Source organism: Moschus berezovskii, chromosome 8 (genome assembly GCF_049115385.1).
Source record: "Moschus berezovskii isolate FMDL1 chromosome 8, NW_MosBer_1.0, whole genome shotgun sequence".
In the NCBI taxonomy this organism is placed as follows: Eukaryota; Metazoa; Chordata; class Mammalia; order Artiodactyla; family Moschidae; genus Moschus; species Moschus berezovskii.
In genome coordinates this window covers 111,276,747-111,295,909 of record NC_142467.1, presented here as the reverse complement: position 1 = coordinate 111,295,909, position 19,163 = coordinate 111,276,747, and the positions used below count along the sequence as shown (strand labels likewise).

Here is a 19,163-nt window from a genome sequence, read left to right as displayed (position 1 = left end):
AGAGCAGTTCATTTGCCAAGCATTCATCGAAGCAGCATGGTCAGTGGGAGGGTATACACCTGAGGCAGTTGCCTTTAGCAACGGCCATGCCACTTCCCGACCTTGAGGCATCCACTCCCCACACTCAGGTCTGTAAGCACAGTGTATCCTCCTAGGAGCTTTCTCAGTGGATCAATGCTGCTAAGTCACTTCAGTCGTGTCCGACTCTGTGTGACCCCATAGATGGCAGCACACCAGGCTCCCCCATCCCTGGGATTCTCTAGGCAAGAACACTGGAGTGGGTTGCCATTTCCTTCTCCAATGCATGAAAATGAAAAGTGAAAGTGAAGTCGCTCAGTCGTGTCCGACCCTCATCGACCCCATGGACTGCAGCCTCCCAGGCTCCTCTGTCCATGGGATTTTCCAGGCAAGATTACTGGAGTGGGGTGCCATTGCCTTCTCCCAGTGGACCATTGGCATTTAATAATGGCGTATGAGAGGGAAGACAGGCCCTCCCTCCTTTTGAGGAGCTCCTCGCCTGGCAGAGGGAGGCAGAGGCAGGCCTCCAGAAGCTGAGTGACGGGCAGTGGGCCGCACTCCGGGAGCCAGGGTGAGGAACCCGCACCTGCTAGTGACGGGAGTTAGGTCGGGGCTCTGCCTTCCGTGTGCTGGTAGTGTGGTTGCCTGAAGAATCCTTCCACTTCTCCATTCGTAAATTGTCTTCTGAAACCTGGTTGGTGTCCATTTTGTTCATGACTGTTTCTCTTGTTTGTTGTTGTTTTTTAGTAGCTGAGTCGTGTCCGACTCTTTGTGACCCCTGGGGCTGTAGTCCGCCAGGCTCCTCCATCCATGGGATTTTCTAGGCAAGAATACTAGAGTGAGTTGCTATTTCCTTCTCCAGGGGATCTTCCCAACCCAGGGACTGAACCTGCATCTCCTGCATTGGCAGGTGGATTCTTTACTGCTGAGCCACTAGGATCACGAGGTCCATTTTGTTGAAATACATCTCAGGAGTTGATTTTATTAATAGTTAATTTACATGCTTTCTTCTTTTGGCTTGGGGTTCTTTCTCTTGCCCTCATGAAGCCGAGGCTTGGCAGAGGAGGTGGCTCTAACAGATTCTTTGTTAAGTGACTTTTTTTTCCTGCCTGATAAGGGCAACTTATTTTACCTTAAAAATTATTTAAAATCTTTAGATGAAATTGTATTAATTATTGACCTAATGATGTAATATAGGGGGCTTCCCTGATGGCTCAGATGGTAAAGAATCTGCCTGCAATGCAGGAGACCAGGGTTTGATCCCTGGGCTGGAAAGATTCCCTGGAGAAGGGGATGCCTATCCACTCCAGTATTCTTGTCTGGAGAAATCCAGACAAGATAGAGGAGCCTGTGGGCTACAGTCCATGGGCTCACAGAGTTGAACACAACTAAGTGAGTCACACAATGATGTAATATACTCCCCAAATTCACAAAAGCTCATCTAATACCGTACCAGTCAGAGTATGGGCTATAACAGCTGTAGCAGAGAGAGTTCCAGAATTATTCAGCGTGATCTCGATTAAATTATGCCAGTCTCAGTGTGGACAGGTGGACCAGAATGGCCATTCAGGACCCTGACTGGTGGGTGATTCTAGTGTCTTCAGCATGTAGCTTCCATCTCTGGGAGTACAACTGCTGATCACCCAGCCAACAGCAAGGGAGAAAGATTGGAAGGCAAGCAACCTTCTGTTTAAAAAATGATCTAGAAGTAACATCCATCATTTCTGCTCGCATCTTATTAGGTAAAAGTTGGTCGTCTGGCCACACCTGGCTGCCAGGAAAGTGGCCAGATGTCATCTCTAGCTGGACAGCTGTTTGTCCAGCTGGAACAGGATGGCTCCTGTTATTAAAATCAAGGGAGGAGTGGATCCTGGAGTAGGTCAGCAGCCTGGTCCTCTCATACTGTCCCTTGGCCTCTTCAGACTTCTCCAAAGTCAGATTCTCCAGCTCTGCAGTTGTCTCCTGCCTACCTTCCTCTGTTTCACCTTCTCCTCATCTCCTACAGGGCAACAAGTTACATACATTCCTTCTCTAAGCCACGCATTTCCTTCTTTTCCCCAACTACCAAGATCCTGCCATTTTTGTCAGGTCTGCCTGTTTTGAGCCCTGCTCACTCCAGTCAGTCCCTTTCTCAGCTTCCCGAATGGCCTCTCTGAGAAGCAGGTCTGAGAGCCTGTGCCTCTCGTGCTTGGAGGCCCCCACAGCCCTTAGGCCCACATCCAGACCCAGGTGGCTCCCAGTGGCTTCCGGGGCTTGTGGTGATCTGGCCTTGCTTTCTGTCTCCGGTTTTCCCCCACGACCCAGCAAAACCAAATCTCAAATGGCTTGTCATGCTTAGAAGGCGCCTCCAGCTCCCTTCACGTGCTCCTTCTCTTCCCTGCACCCTAAACCTCCGTCCTTCTGGCTTTAGGGCTCTCCTTGCGTTCACGCTCTGCCGAGTGCACCCACAGTGTGCACCCTCAGTAAACTCGAAACCCAAAGGCAGGCAGGCTGGCTGTTCTGGCAAGGGACATGGCCCACAGTGGTACTCAAATGCTTTGTGAATGACCATCATTGCTGGTACATTACTATTTGGAAAAGAAACAGCAGATTGTATTGGCTCCTGGCTTTTTGCTGAGTCTGTCTCTGATCCTTTGCATTTGTACTCCACTGGTCAAGTTGAGCAATTCACCATGTCTGAGCACGGACAGTTTGAGCTCTGTGCTACTCTATCTCTGGCAAAATTGTCCAGGGCAAATGCCGCCTCCTCCATGAGGCTCTTCTTGTCTTCTGCACCCCTGCTTGTGGGTTGAACCTCTTTTGCCTTTCAGATTTGTTTACATTTTGCTTGTGACCCTTACCTCTTTGTAACTTAGATTACAGTAAAGACAACAGATTCATTCCTCACATTTCTTCCCCAAAGTGTGAATTAGATGATGCTTCAGGACCAATTCCTGGTTGATCTTGCCATGTCTTCTGTATTATTTATCACTTTCTTGTTCAAAGACACCCGATAAACGTTGAAATGAATTGTCTCAGCCTCTTCCGTTCCATTCCATTCCGTCGCTCAGTCGTGTCCGACTCTATGCGACCCAGTGGACTGTAGCCTACCAGACTTCTCCGTCCATGGGATTCTCCAGGCAAGAATACTGGAGTGGGTTACCGTTTCCTTCTCCAGGGGATCTTCCTGACCCAGGGATCGAACCCGGGTCTCCCGCATTGGAGGCAGACGCTTTAACCTCTGAGCCATCAGGGAAGCCCCTCAGCCTCTTAAAAACTATAAATAAAGAAAAGGATATTCCTTCAGATGTCAGTAAAATGGAGTAGCATCATGAGGGAATCATGAGCTACAGTTTTACAGGGTCAGATCAGCAGAAGTATATTGAATGTTAACTCTGTCCCAGGGTCCAGTCCCGCCCTATCCTCCTGTCCTGGAAACACAAGGTGCCACGGTGATCAAGATGGACCTGCCTCTACCCTCTTAGAGCTTAGGACCAGCTTCACAACTGCATGGCTTAGCCAGCTCACTAAGCTTTGGGTCACTCCAGTGTAACACGGGGCTAGTGATCCCTGTGGGTCATCGTGAGCTGTGTGTTAGTTTATCTAGTGCAGTGCTGGCCTCCCAGAGGCAATCCTCAACCAGTGAGCAATGGCTGTTGGTCAAAGTGGCCACTGGTACTAATAGCTGTGCCTCAGCCACTGCCCTGAGAATGGTAAAAAGGAAAAAAAATGAAGCAAATATAAATTTGATTTAATTCTTTGTTCAGACTTGTTATTGATAAATTTATTTCCATTTTTAATGGAAGTCCTAGACATCATTGTGTTGAAATTTGTATCACCAGTACCAAAAATTCCATGAGTAGACATTAAATGTTAGGTGGTAGAACAAACAGGCAAGAGTCTGGGGCAGCTGTAGAATAAAATTTTAATTCTGTGTTTTTAAACAGTGTGGAATACTTACCTAAATGATTTTATTGTTGACTGTTTAATTTTTAAATAATGACCAGTATAAATAACTTGCTAACTTTTGAATAAACATTATCAGACAAGAGCCAGGAGACTAAGTAAAGGTAGCTTCCTGCCAATTGATTTCTGTTTGTTTTGTTTTCTGTATAAAATCACATAGGCTCCTGCAGCGTAGAAAGCTTACTGTCTAAACTACATAAAGGCTGCTCTGGAGCTGCCAGTTTATACTCATACCTTGTGATTAACATCATAGTGTCCGTGTTATTGACTGTAGGTTATGGCAGAATTCTCTGTCTGTATTGAAGCCCACTAGTGACGTGGGTGGAGAAGGAAATGGCAACCCACTCCAGTGTTCTTGCCTGGAGAATCCCAGGGACAGGGGAGCCTGGTGGGCTGCCGTCTATGGGATCGCACAGAGTCGGATACGACTAGAGCAACTTAGCAGCAGGAGCAGCAGCAGCAGTGACATGGGCTGCCAGGAATATAGGCTAGCTCCAGAACCAGCTCAAAAGTTAGGAACGCACTCACCAGTATACATGGTGCTCACAGATGTCACGAGCCCTCCAACACCCTGTTGTCCTTTAACTTAGCACTTTTATAATCACTTTGACATCAGATTTGCTTTCTGGTTCATCCCTTTAGCCTGAATTTGTGGACAGCAGAAGCCTGGTTCATTTGTTTTTCTGCATGGACACAAACGTGTTCATTTTGCAACATCTCCAGATCACCTCCATGTCTGGTTGAGACAGTTCAACATAATCTGGCCCCACAGGAAACTGATGAGAATTACATAGTGACGTGGTCTTATCATGGCTAGTAAAAATGTGCAAATTCTTTTCTCCAAAGGTGGTTGTTTCCTAATCCAGTCCCTTAAGATGTGGTCATGCAGGGTCTCAAAGTTTCTTCCCTTCATAATAGTCTTGTACATTATGACAGATGTCTTTGCATTTTTTGTTTGTGGCTTAAGTTCAGAACTTGGTCTGAGTTTATCAGCTTATAACCATAATGTCTTATATACCAAAAATTTAAAACACTATTAAGTGAGCTATGCATGTATAATTTCAGTAAGAATGCATGTTCATTCTGTTTTTTTTTTTTTCAAGGAATCTGACAACTGTACCAGTTCTTTGGAATATTATATGACACTACATCATGAGTGACAGTAAATGTGATAGTCAGTTTTACAGTGTACAAGTGGCAGACTCAACTTTCACTGTCCTAAAACGATACCAGCAGTTGAAACCAATTGGCTCTGGAGCCCAAGGAATTGTTTGGTAAGTATGGTCTCTTTCAGTAGTGTAGGTTGAGTTTTTGTTGTAATAACAATAGTTCTAAGTTGTCAGAATTTAGAAAACACTGATGATAGAAAATACTCTTTGCTATAGGTTTATAAGCTAAATTGAATCAACCTCTTGCTTTAGTTACATGTAGTCAGATTATAGGATACAAACTCAAATTCTTAAAAATGCTGCATAAATTTAAATAGGTAGAAACTTTTCTTTTTTCTTTGTTTCTTTTTTCTTTTTTTTCCCCTTTTCCATTCCCCCTGTCATAATGATATTAGAATCATAGGTATGACAGTGAGATGTAACCGAAATTTGGAGTTTTATTCATTTCTTCATCCTGGCCACCCTCCCCCCTCCCCCTTTTATTCCCAATCACTCCTGTTCATTTCTAGGCGCCATGATTGCAGTGCCTTGCCCTCCATTGGCAGGATGAGGCCAGTCAGTGTCCTTATCACCCCATGGATTAACCAGGAAGGGATGCCGTATGAGGGGCTGGGCTGGCCGTCTCTTCCTTGGTGTCTCACTTCAACTATGTGTCCAGCCCAGCCGTCAGAACCGTTGGTCTGACCCTGAACCTTAGTCTCTTGCTTGGTAAGACAGTCAGCTGCCGCGACATCACTGGCCAGCTAAAGGTAAAGTTTTTCACATTTTCTAGACTACAGTTATCAGCACCTCCCAGACTTTTTATCCCTTAGTTATCTGGGCAAAATCTTTACTTCTTTTGGTCAATAAAAACAAGATTGCCTTTACATCTAAGAGGAACTGTGGCAAATCTAAATACCTAATGATTACAGCTGGTAGGTAAAGGGAATTCAAGATGAAAGAGAACTCTTGAATGTTCTGGTTGGGGAGTTTTTATTAGAAGTACTGAGTTTAGAGAGTCTGAATCTGTGGTTTGTAACTGATCCTCTGTTGTAAAGACATAATCAGGGAAGGTAGTTGTTTTCTTCAGCCTAGGTAGTTACAGGTCCTGGGAGCTGAGGAGATGGTAATCCAGAGATTCCTAGAAAAACTAACGAGGGAGAAGGGGCTGTTGGGAAGAAATGCCTGGCTTGCATCTAAAATAGTGGTGATCTTAACTTTCAATTTATAACATGCTATATTGGTACTTTAAAACCCAATGTACCAAGAGAATTTTTCAAGTGAATGGATGGCTCATATTAGGATAGTTTGATGTCAATAAGAAATTCTAGATGTAAAATATTCTTTTGATTTATAATATATCTCTTATTTGGAACTGAATGGTAATTTGACATAGGAAATTAAGCAAGACAGATAAAAGGGACATTTAATGTAATAACCACATTTAGAGGTTGATCAGAAGTTCATAATTATAAAATGGAGGTCTTTATAAGGGTTAGGCAGTTAAAATTAATGACTTCATTACAGCATGGTAAATTACAGTGAACTTATATACTACTTGATAAAATACTGTTTCTCAGAGATTAGTTTTGATTTCCAGTTTGCGTATACTATTCATCTTTGTTTTTTTAAATGTTTAATAATGAAATTACTCATTATGGGTATATATTTTTCATTAAAAAATTCTAGTTTTGAAATGAAAGCTCCTAAATTTACCATTATAAGCTAAACCTCCTCTCATAAAAACATTGGTAGAATTATAATATGGAAAGTTCTGAATTTTGAAAACATTTTAAAAACTAAGAGTCCAGAAAATCATCTGTAGCTAGTTGATTTTCAAAAAGGGTGCCAAGATTATTCAAAGGGGAAAGAGCACTCTCTTCAACAAATGGTGCTGGGACAACTGGATACCCACATGCAAAAGAATGAAGTTGGACTCCTAGTTCACATCATGTGGAAAGTTAGCTCAAAATGGATCAATGACCTATATATAAGAGTTAAAACCATAAAACTCTTAGAAGAAAACAAGAGGGGAAAGCTTCATGACCTTGAATTCTTAGAAATGACACCAAAAGCATGAGCAGCAAAAGAAAAAAAAATGGACTTTATAAAAAAAAAATTTTTGTGCATCTGAGAACACCAACAAGAGAGTGAAAAAACAACCCACAAAATGGGAAAATATTTGCAAGTCATATGCCTGACCAGAGTCTAATACTTATAAAGATCTTCTGCAGCTCAGTAACAGACAGGACAATTTTTAAAAAAGAACAGACAAAGGACTTGAATAGACATTTCCCTAAGGATTTATGGCCAATAAATAAGAAAAGATGTTCATTGTTAGTCTTTTGGGAAATGCAAATCAAAACCACAATGAGGTACAACTTCACACCCACTAGGTGGCCATAATCAACAGAATGGAAAATAGCAAATTTTGACAAGGATGTAAAGCAATTAGAACCCTCATACGTTGCTGGTGAAAATGTAAAATGGTACGGCAATTTGTGAAAACCAGTTTGGCGGCTCCTCAACAAGTTCAGTTCAGTTCAGTCGCTCAGTTGTATCTGACTCTTTGTGACCCCATGGACCACAGCACGCCAGGCCTCCCTGTCCATCACCAACTCCTAGAGTTCACTCAAACTCATGTCCATTGAGTCGGTGATGCCATCCAACCATCTCATCCTCTGTCATCCCCTTCTCCTCCTACCCTCAATCTTTCCCAGCATCAGGACCTTTTCAAATGAGTCAGCTCTTCGCATCAGATGGCCAAAGTATTGGAGTTTCAGCTTCAACATCAGTCCTTCCAATGAACACTCAGGTGTTAAACATAGAATTATTATACGACCTAGTAAATATTCCTAGATATATTCCCAAAAGAATTAAAAACAGATGTTCAAAAAAGACTGTATATACATGTTCATAACAGTACTGTTCACAGTCGCTGAAAGGTGAAAACAGGCCAACTACTGATCAGTAAATGAATGGATACACAAGCTGTGTTCTATACGTACATGGAATATTATTCATAAAAAGAAATGAAGCACTGATGTATGCTGTGACACAGATGATCTGCAAAAATATTTTAAGTGAAAGAAGCCAGACAGGAGTATTATTATATGAGTCCAAAGTGCATCCATAGAGAATGCAGTCTTGCAGATTGGTGGTTAACTAGGACGAGAGGGAGAGGAATGAGGAGCAACTTTATAATGGGTATGGTGTTACCTTTTGGGGTGATGAAAATTTTGGGATTTATTTAAAGGTGGTGATTGCACAACACTGAATGTGCTAAATATTACTGAATTGTTTAAAGTGGCTCATTTTATGTTTATGTGACTTTTTTGAAAAAAAAAATGTAAGCTGAAGGATGCCTTAAATTAAGGATATTTGTCATTTAATGGATACTCTAGTATTATAATATCATAATATTTAATATTATATTAAATATTATAATATTTTCATTTATATTATACAGTAAAATATGTCATCATTTTTCGTAACTTAAATTCTTTTAAAATTATTTAAAAGAAAATACTAAGAGTTAAGTGAAAGTACATTTAACTCTTAGTATTTTCTTTCAAATAATTTTAAAAGAATTTAAATAATTATAAAATTTTAAGTAATTTTTTGACAATTTTATTAACATTTGTGGGAGCAACTGTCACCTCACATACATGTAGATGCTAAAATTTTAACACCATCCTGAATCTGATGTCTTGCAAATTCCATTTCCATAGCCTGAATTTTTATTTTAAGGAAAGATCAAAAAATGAGTTTTACCCATTTCTCCTCAAGAAAGAAGTCATTATTTTGAACTGATTAAGGTAGCTCTAAATGAGCCCCTGCATAGCTAACAGTTTATTTTATAATCTTTGATGTAGTTATTCACTTAAGTTTGTAATCCAAGCCAGTTATTCAATACCAAATCAAAATCTTTTAGTTGGGTTAACGTTACTGATTCATGAAAAGGGATTAATTAATTTGATTCAGATTATTGGTACTTTTCTTTTAGAAATGTTTATGCAATTATGAAAATTATTCTTAGACTTTTGGGATGTTTTCTTTTGACTTTTAGATGAGGTGCTGTCACGAGAGCTGGGCCTAGATGATTGGAGACCTGGTTTCCATTATTGCTTTACTGCTTCTTTCTACCAGAGCCTGTGCTGGCTTTCTCTCAGCCAGGAAGGTGGGTGACTGCTCCTCACCTTCCTTCTAGGCTTGAGGCTTCACGGTTCCCCTGAACTGCAGCACTGATGGTGCTGGCAGTCCTAGTTCCAGACTGGCAAGAGAGATACTTCCCCCACTTGTCTTCAGAGGATTTTTTTTTTTGGCCGTTTTGCACAACATCTTGAATGTTGGCATTATGCTTTAAAAAGTCTTTAAAAGAAAAGTGTTCTTTTTGTACAAGACATAAGGAGAGGGTATTTTACCTTGTTCTACTGTTTAGATGAAGCAAGAAACTATGAATGAATGGTTCCAGTCAGACTCCTTTCTTCCTTATCACTGTTGGAAGGTCCTGGGTATCCCCACCATCAAACCCTGACTTTTAGATAGCCTCTTCTCTCCAGTGGTCCCTGCTCTGCAAACCTGACAGGCTCTTTCCCATGTCCATCACTTTTGTCCCCACTGCATCTCCTGGTTGGAGAATTCTCTGCAACCCTGCTGATCTATCCAGACACTATCCCCGGTCTTTTAAGACTTAGCTCTGAAACTCCAGATAGTCTCAGTTCATGCCTGGAATAGAGCCTTCTTTCTGCTTAAACCAAATGCTGGACTAATGCACATGTGCACACATGTGTGCACATGCATTCTGCAGGACTGTAAGATAATAAATTTGTGTTTTAAGCTAGTCAATCTGTGATTTGTTATAGCAACAACATGAAATGAATATATGTGTGTTCTTACATTTTTGAGAAACAAAGTATCATAGTAGCAATAATGCATGGTTTATAAAAACTTGTTAATCGTCTAAACTAGAGCTTTATAAAGACATAGGGACAGGTAAATTAAAGTGCAAGTACTGATATAAGATTAAATGGAGGAACTGGGATCCAAATAAAATATTTTGACTCCTAATTTTGAATTGTAAAAACAACTGTCTGATTTATTTGCTTCTATGTTTTTGTCGTTCATTAAAACTGTTAGTAAAATAATTAGGAAGTAAGTTTTAAAATGTTTATCATTTGCAGTATTTATAAAATTATTAGTAGAATTAAATAGTTACAAGCTCTATAGGAAAACTGTGTGCACATTTCTTTCATGTAAATTCAGTTTTTTTTTCTCTCCGTCTAAAATCTCAAGCTGTTAATCAAAGCTCTAGGGAGTATTTGTTTTACAAAACAATTCTATGAAGTGTTTCACTTCTTTTTTTTTTTTGATTTTTAAAAAAAATTTTAATTGAAGTATAGTTGGTTTATAGTGTTGTTAATGTTTGCTGTACAGCAAAGTGGTTCAGTTGTATGTATAAATGCATTCCTTTTAAAAAATATTCTTCTCCATTATGGTTTATCATGGAATATTGAATATAATTCCCTATGCTATAGAGTAGGACTTTGTTGTTTACCCATTCTGTATATAATCGTTTGCATCTGCTAACCCCACATTCCCACTCCATCCCTCCCCAGCCCCTCTCCCTCTTGGCAGCCACAAATCTGTTCTCTATGTTTGTGAGTCTGTTTCTGTTTCATAAATGTTCATTTGTGTCATATTGTAGTTTCCACATGTAAATGATATCATATGGCATTTGTCTTTCTTCTTTTGACTTAATTCACATAGTATGTTAATCTCCAGTTCCATCCTTGTTGCTGCAAGCAGCATTATTTCATTCTTTTCTGTGGTGGAGAGTGTTCCATTGTGTATATGTACCACATCTTCTTTATCCATTCATCTGTCGATGGACATTCAAGTTGTGAATACTGCTGCTGTGAATATAGGAGTTGCATATGTCTTTTTGAATTATAGTTTTGTCTGGATATACGCCCAGGAGTGGGATTGCTGGATCATATGGTAGCTCAACTTTTAGTTTTTTAAGGAACCTCCGTACTATTTCCCATAGTGACTGCACCAATTTACATTCCCACCAACAGTATAGGAGGGTTCTCTTTTCTCCACACCTTCTCCAGCATTTATTATTTATAGACTTTTAAATGATGACCATTCTGACTGGTGTGAGGTGGTACCTCATTGTAATTTTGGTTTGCATTTCTCTATTAATTAATGATGTTGAGCATCTTTTATGAAGTGTTTAACTTTCTTTTTTAAAAAAGTGTATAATATTAGATATGAGAGTGCTTAGAAGTGATAGTTACAACCTTAACTTGAAATGGTTGGTGTAGCTTATTCCTTTTTGCTTCCTCTGGTTCTGTATAAGCATGAATGTTGGCCTGTGCTTACACTGTTTTATTTTCTGTTAGTATATATAAATGAACATAATGCCACAACAAAATTTTTGTGATAAAGAAGATACATGACATAAGGCATAGGGAGGCTGTGATTCAGGAGAATTGTGTTCTAAGTCCAGCTCAGATCCTCATAGCAGTAGTTCTTAGTTACCTTAGGCAAATCATTGTGTCTTTATGGACCTTAATAGTTACATCCCTAAAATAAATGTCTTGGAACTTCTTATTTAGATTGATGGATCAAACACCTAAACAAAGAGACCAGGAGAGCAGTAATCAGTGGATATGAAAGCACATTTAACAAGTTTCTGCAGAGGAAATGAGAATAAGTAGATGAGACATTTGCCACAAAGAAGAGAACCTATCTAGAGTAGAACTCAAGAGAGGTTTTGGGTCTAGAGATGCCAGATACCAAAAACAAAAATGAAATGGGTGGCTGGAGAGAGGGATGTTAATTAACATGTGTCTGCAGAACAGTTTTGCTAGTTGTCTCCCAGCCTTCCCACCCGATCCCCATGCTCAGCATTTGCCCCTAGATAGTGAGTAAGTAAATGAAAAATTATTGGGCTAGGATCTGGGGAAGGAGAAGCCTAGTCAGAGGAGCCCAGGATTTGGGGTGGTATTTCCCTTGAGGGCATTTGAAAATTCTGGAATGGGCAGCTGAGAGATTTGAGAGTCCTTTGGAGTTGTGGGGTTGGAGTCCCTGTGTTGTGGGGCTATAGGAGATAGAGATTGGAGTGCAGGGCCCTCTAAAGGGGCTTAGTGAACTTCCTTTGCTTTGAATTGGGTCCAATAAAGGGCTGCATTCTAGAAGTAAGAACAAACCAGAAACTAACAGGCTCTTGCAGGCACTGCTGCTTAGCTTCACATCGTCTCATTTGCCGAACTCAAGGTGAGGTGAGCCCAAATTGCTAGTGCTTCAAGGTCCAGCAGAAATAAATGTAAATTCTACCTGGAGGAAGACAGCATCATACTGTTTATAAAATTATTTCTAGGTAGCAGACAGTTTTGCAAGTTCAAGGTCCAGCACATAGTCAGAAATAACTAGTCACAGAAGGAGATTAGATGACATTCACAAAATCCAACACAAACAACAGAGAAAAGAAATAGATCAGTAGGAGTTATTGGCCTTATTGGATCCAAACTTCCAAAGAGCTGTGATGTTATGTTGATAAAAGTATGAAAAATTTGGTGTGGAAAATGAAAACTTTAAAAAACTAAATAGAAATTATAGGACTCTTAAGATACAGTAATTGAATTATGAAGTTAATAGGTAGGTTTTAAAGCATATTATTAATAAGTATAACTGAGGAGAGAATTGTGATCTGAAAGATAGGTAAGGAGAAATGAAGGCTGGGGAGACAAAATGGTAGAAGCATACAGAAGAGAAGATGTATTTGTTTTCTATTGCCACATGAATTACCATAAACTTAGGGATGTAAAACAAAGCAACAAACATTTGTAATTTCACAGTTCTGTATAGGTCAGAAATCTGGGTGGGCTTCCCTGGGTTCTCTGCATGGCATTTCACAAGGCTGAAATCAAGGTGTCACTGGACCAGGCTCTTATCTGGAGGCTCTGGGGAAGAATGTGCTTTCAAGTGCACTCAGGGTTCTTGGCAGAACCCAGTTCCTTGCAGCTGTTAGAGGTCTCTATTCCCTTATTGTCTGTCAGCCAGGGACCACTCTGCTCCCATTCCTTCTCAAGGCGGACCCCCCCCCCCACATCCATCTTGACAGCAACAATGGCATGTCTCATCCTTCTCTGGATTCAGATCTCTCTGACTTCCCCTTCTTCCCAGCCAGCCAGAACAAACTTTGCTTCTAAAGGGCTCTTGTAATTGGATTAGTGCCCCCCGCTTCCCTTGTGATCTCCCTTTGTTGAAATAGTATTTAGTCCCCTTATGGGACACAGGATGAATATACTGCAAGAAAACCAAATGCCTAGAAATCAGTAGAACAAACCACTTCGGGAAACAATTTGGCATTATCTACTAAAGTAAAACATGCAGTCCCACTCTTAGCTATCCACTTGTTTAAAATATATGCATAGGGTACCCAGAACCATGTACAAGAATGTTTATGACCATTGTTTGTTTTTTGTAATTGCTTTGCAGACTGAAAACAACCAATATATCTATGAACTTTATGTCATATAATGAAGGAATGTTATAGCAATGACACAGAAAGAGCTGTAGCTTTATACAACAATGGATGTATCTCACAAACACCATGTTGAGTGAAGGAAGTCAGACAGTTTCAAAAACCAGGCAAAAATAAATGATGCAGCGTCTTAAAGATGCGCGTTTGCAGGGGCTTGAAGATGCGTGTATAGCAGGTAAAAGCAAGGAAGTGATTCTCATAAAAGTCAGAAGTAGTTACCATCTTTGGAGGGCAGTGGGAATAGTGATTAGTAGGAGACGTGACTAGGGGACTTTGGGGGTGTTGACAAAGCATGATTCTCTGTGATAAATCACTGCGATAAGGAACAGAAAAGGAAGCAAAAGAAAATACCAGACAGGCACAAGCCGCCTGTGCGTTACCAACAGCACTCAACTTTGGCAATCCCGAGAGAAAATTGATTTCAAACTTAGAAGATAAACTATCAATCAAGAATAAAGGAAGAGTAAGATAATTTATCTTCCATGCACTTTTTTCCTGAGGAATTTCCCTTAGGATATATTCCAACCAGAAAGAGAATACAAGAATGTATAACAAGTAACAGTGGAGGCCAGTGAAAAGAAATCCCAGGGTGATAGCTGCACATCAGGCGTGGAAACTTCAAGAAAAATGTCTTCCCCTCCAAATGGAATAGATTCCAAACAATTTGAGAAGGTAGGAAGTACTAGTGACAGGCTCTGGCGAGATATATTTGTTTTCTCTTAATAAGAAAAAAAAAAAAGTTTATTAGAAACTTGTAGTAGAAAAGCTAGAAAAAGTCATGATCCAAGAAGGAAACAAATTTAAAGTAACATGAGGTTTGAGAACTGGTAGAATGTAGGAAGAGAATCCATTTAACCTTAATATTGGAAACAGTCTTGTTCTTTTATGAGTGACAGCAAATCGTGTGATCTTTAGAAATGAAATGTAATCCTTACTCTGCAATTAGTAATGTTTACATGTGCATACATACATACACTTCATATCTTGATTTTCAACTTTTAGACATATCCTGCAGAAGAAACACAGAAGACCTAATTATAGAGACTGAAAGATGTGTTATCAGACTTGACCATTTAAGACAAATTTGGAGGGAAAGAGAGTAGAGCTGGAAGTAAAAGAAGATGAAGTGTAATATTCTCATTTTACATACTGGGCAGCAAGAAATTCCTTTAAAAGCTGATGAAACAAGTTTAGGCATGTTATTTAAAGTTACAGTGGTGACCAAGGAAAAAATTAAAAATAACATGAGAACAAAAAGCTATGAGGCATCCTTGGGGGTTTCAGATAAGTGACTAAATCCTCAGTTTCCATAACGGAGAGTAAATAGATAATGTCTGCAGTTGATGAATGAGGAAAGAGTGATAAAAGTATATTTTTGGAGTGGAGACATGACTACAAGAAGTAAAGTCAGGAATAATTGAAGATAGCTCCTCCTGGAGTTGAAACTAGGGGTGGGGGACATGTGTCTGCTCAGGTAATGCAGAATTGGTTCATTTGTCTCATTGGACAAAAACTTCTTTAGCCAAAAAAAGATGTGTCTGTTTTTAAATTCTTAAGACTGAGATATATATGTGCTTCACAGGTGGCTCACTGGTAAAGAATCCGCCTGCAATACAGGAGACTTGGGTTCACTCCCTGGGTCAGAAGATCCCCTAGAGAAGGAAATGGCAACCCACTCCAGTTTTCTTGCCTGGGAAACCTCATGGACAGAGGAGCCTGGTGGGCTACAGTCCATGGGGTCACAAAGAGTTGGACACGACTCAGCAACTAAAACAACAATTTTATGTATACACACACACACGTATAAGTGTATAAATCACACGTATATATTAATGATTTGTTTCACAGATTTAGTTTTAACGTTTTGTAATTCATATGACTGTTATATTTGCATATGGGCATTGTGATTTTACATCTGTGTATACCTGTACACATAATGTGAACTGAGTTAAAGAAAAAACAATTCCAAAGTAACTTTAAAAAGTTAAAATTGAATTAAATTTGAGTTTCTGGCAAACAGATTATTAGCAGAAGTGAATAAGTGTAAACAGTGTCGTAAACTGAATAGAATAAATAAATAGAAACAGTGTTTTAAATGGTGCTTAGGTTCTCAGATGGTCTTTAGCAGCTTTTAACCGCCAATGAGGAGCCAGAAGGTGACAATAACAGCATTGATGCTAGTGCTAGCTTGAAACTAGTACAAAAAGTATTCAATTTTTCCTATTTTTTTTAGGAAAATGAATCGTAAATTTCAGCTGGGAGCTTGAGATGCTAGAAACAGATCCCCTAGATTTTATTTCTTACCATAGTATTAATAATATGAAGAGGTATTTCTAGTAGAATTTTATATATATAGCAATTGCTTATGTTAGGGATTTTGTATCTTGTCCCATGAGTTGAGATTTTGGCTTCTGCTTTCTTTTTAGATTCTTTCATCTAGGAAAAACACAATCAATCAAAACTTAGATTTATAATATTACATTCTTCTCAGGAGCTCAAACCATTTTCTCCACTATGATATTCCAAAATATATTTTATTTTGTGCTACCAGTGAGTTTTTTCAACTTACTGACATATTTAAACTGAAGATTTTGTTTCCTGACCAATCTCATATGCTCTGTATTAAATTACCTGGTTCTGAAGATAGTAATCTCAACTAACATAATGAGATGTCAGTGTGCAAAGAATTGCTGAATCCCATCCTAGCTGCTGCTGCCAATTCGGTGCCACTGAAAGGAGTCAGTTCATCCTGCACCGCTAGCCAACTCGCTTTGCTCTTCATGTGCAGAAGTACCCTGAATGAAAGCAAGCAGATGTTTCCTTATTTGTTATTCATTTAGAAAGATAACATAGTGAATGTACATTCTGCATTGCTGTATTTTCCAGAATTATCCTAATGGGTTGCTTATTATATTTCTTAATTATAGTGCTGCTTTTGATACAGTTCTTGGAATAAATGTTGCAGTCAAGAAACTAAGCCGTCCTTTTCAGAATCAGACTCATGCAAAGAGAGCATATCGTGAACTTGTCCTCTTAAAATGTGTCAATCATAAAAATGTAAGTAATGTCTGTGTTCCCTCTGTATACTTTAATGTTGTCAATGATATGTGATAATCTTCTGGGTCTTTGAAGAAACAATGAGTTTAGACCTAGGGTAAGCTAGTGATAAAAGTACTATTTAAATGTTTATATTTTATTGATAAAATTGTTAATCAACTTTGGGGATATTGAGTTAACAAGAGGCATCATGGTCCATAGGAATTTAGGTCACTCATTAGGAATGGGATTGTTCTTGTTACCATTTGGTTTTCACTATTTCAGTGTGATAAAATGTCAAGAGTATTGACCTGACAAATTGAGAAATAGCTAAATACTTTTTAGGAAAACACTGTTCTATAAGTAGCTTTTGCATATTCATATTTATGGAAATAATTGTTATTATTTGATGCTTTATTCAAGGTAGTTCTATTTGGCACAGAAATCAAAGCATTGTACATTGTAAGGAAAAATAGTATATCTCTAGAAAATGAGGTAGTCAGTCACGTTTCATGTTCTTTTGCTGATCCCTGAATATTATGTGGAACGTGGTTTTGATAGCTTTGCCATGTTATAAGATTATAATATGGTAAGCTTAGAAGGGGCTTTGGAGACCCCCTCCCATCTGACTTCGTTTTGTTGCAAAGTTGAGGGGATAACTTTCTAAGATCACACTCAGCTCCACATGGCTCCTTTTGTTGTGACATTTCTGCTGGATTTTTCTGGTGTGGGGACAAAAAACTAAGACAATTTCAATCTTTTGAGTGTGTGATTTGAATTTGTTTTTAATTTCTCCAATGCATGCTTTATTTATTGTTCAGTTGCTGTCATGTCCAACTCTTTGCAACCTCATGGACTGTAGCACTCCAGGCTCCCCTGTCCTCCACTATCTCCCAAAGTTTGCTCAAATTCATGTCCATTGAGTCAGTGGTGCTGTCTGTCCGTCTGTTCCTCTGCTTCTTCTTTTGCCTTCAGTCTTTCCCGGCATCAGGATCTTTTCCAAAAAGTCAGCTCTTTGCATCTGGTGGCCAGAGTATTGGAGCTTCAGCATCAGTCCTTCCAATAAATATTCACAGTTGATCTCCATTAGGATTGACTGTCTCATCTCCTTGCAGTCCAAGGGGCTCTCAAGTATCTTCTCCAGCACAACAATTTGAAAGCATCAGTTCTTTGGTGATAACCCTTCTTTGTAGCCGAACTCTCACATCTGTACATAACTACTGGAAAAACCATAGCTTTGACTTTATGGACCTTTGTTAGCAAAGTGATGTCTCTGCTTTTTAATATGCAGGTTTTTGTGTCTAGGTTTGTCACAGCTTTCCTTCCAAGTAGCAAGCATCTTTTAATTTCATGGCTGCAGTCACCGTCTGTGGTGATTTTGGAGCCCAAGAAAAGAAAATCTGTCACTGATTCCATTTTTTCCCTGTTTATTTGCCATGAAGTGATGGGACCAGATAACATGATCTTAGTTGTTTTTTTTTAAGTTGAGTTGCAAGCCAGCTTTTTCACTCTCCTCTTTCACCCTCATCAAGAGGTTTTTTAGTTCTTCTTTACTTTCTGCCATTGGAGTGATATCATGTGCATATCTGAAGTTCTTGATATTTCTGCCAGCAATCTTTATTCTAGCTTGTGATTCATCCAGCTCAGCATTTCACACGATGTTCTCTGCATATAAGCTAAATAAGCAGGGTGACAATATACAGCCTTGTTATACTCCTTTCTCAATTTGGAACCAGTCTGTTCTTCCATGTCCAGTTCTGTTGCTTCTTGACCCACATACAGGTTTTTCAGGAGATAGGCAAGGTGGTCTGGTATTCCCATCTCTTTAAGAATTTTCCAGTTTGTTGTGATCCACACAGTCAAAGGCTTTCACGTAGTCAATGAAGAAGTAGATGTTTTTCTGGAACTCCTTTGCTTTCTCCGTTCCGTTCTGTCGCTCAGTCGTGACCGACTCTTTGCGACCCCGTGGACTGTAGCCTACCAGGCTTCTCCGTCCATGGGATTCTCCAGGCAAGAATACTGGAGTGGGTTACCGTTTCCTTCTCCGTGATCCATCAATCATGGCAATCTGATCTCTGGTTCCTTTGCCTCTTTGAAACCCAGCTTGTACATCTGGAATTTCTCAGTTCATGTACTGCTGAAGCCTAGCTTGAAGGATTTTGAGCATAACCTTGCTGGCATGTGAAATGAGCATAATTGTACAATAGTTTGAACATTCTTTGGCATTGTCCTTCTTTGGGATTGGAATGAAAACTGACCTTTTAGAGTCCTGTGGTCATTGCAAAGTTTTCCAAATTTGCTGCCATAATGAGTGCAGAACTTAATAGCATCATCTTTTAGGATTTGAAATAACTCAGCTGGAATTCTGCCACCTCCACTAGTTTTGGTTGTAGTAATGCTTCCTAAGGCCCACTTGACTTCATACTCCAGGATATCCAGTGTCCGGTTCTGTGTATTCTTGC

General features: G+C 39.5%; 1 protein-coding gene across 5 annotated transcripts in view; it reads left to right on the top strand.

Moving 5' to 3' along the window:
• The window catches only part of MAPK9 (mitogen-activated protein kinase 9), a 67,480-nt gene that overhangs the window by 9,267 nt on the left and 39,050 nt on the right, over positions 1-19,163 (top strand). For 4 of the 5 annotated variants that reach the window (XM_055431244.2, XM_088839281.1, XM_055431245.2 and 1 more), the window contains exons 2-3: positions 5,067-5,237; positions 16,593-16,722. In XM_055431244.2, the coding sequence (XP_055287219.1) occupies positions 5,116-5,237; positions 16,593-16,722 (252 nt within the window). In that variant the 5' untranslated portion in view covers positions 5,067-5,115. Of the gene's footprint in view, positions 1-5,066; positions 5,238-9,180; positions 9,292-16,592; positions 16,723-19,163 lie in introns of those variants that run through there. The other variant, XM_088839280.1, reaches the window with a different exon arrangement.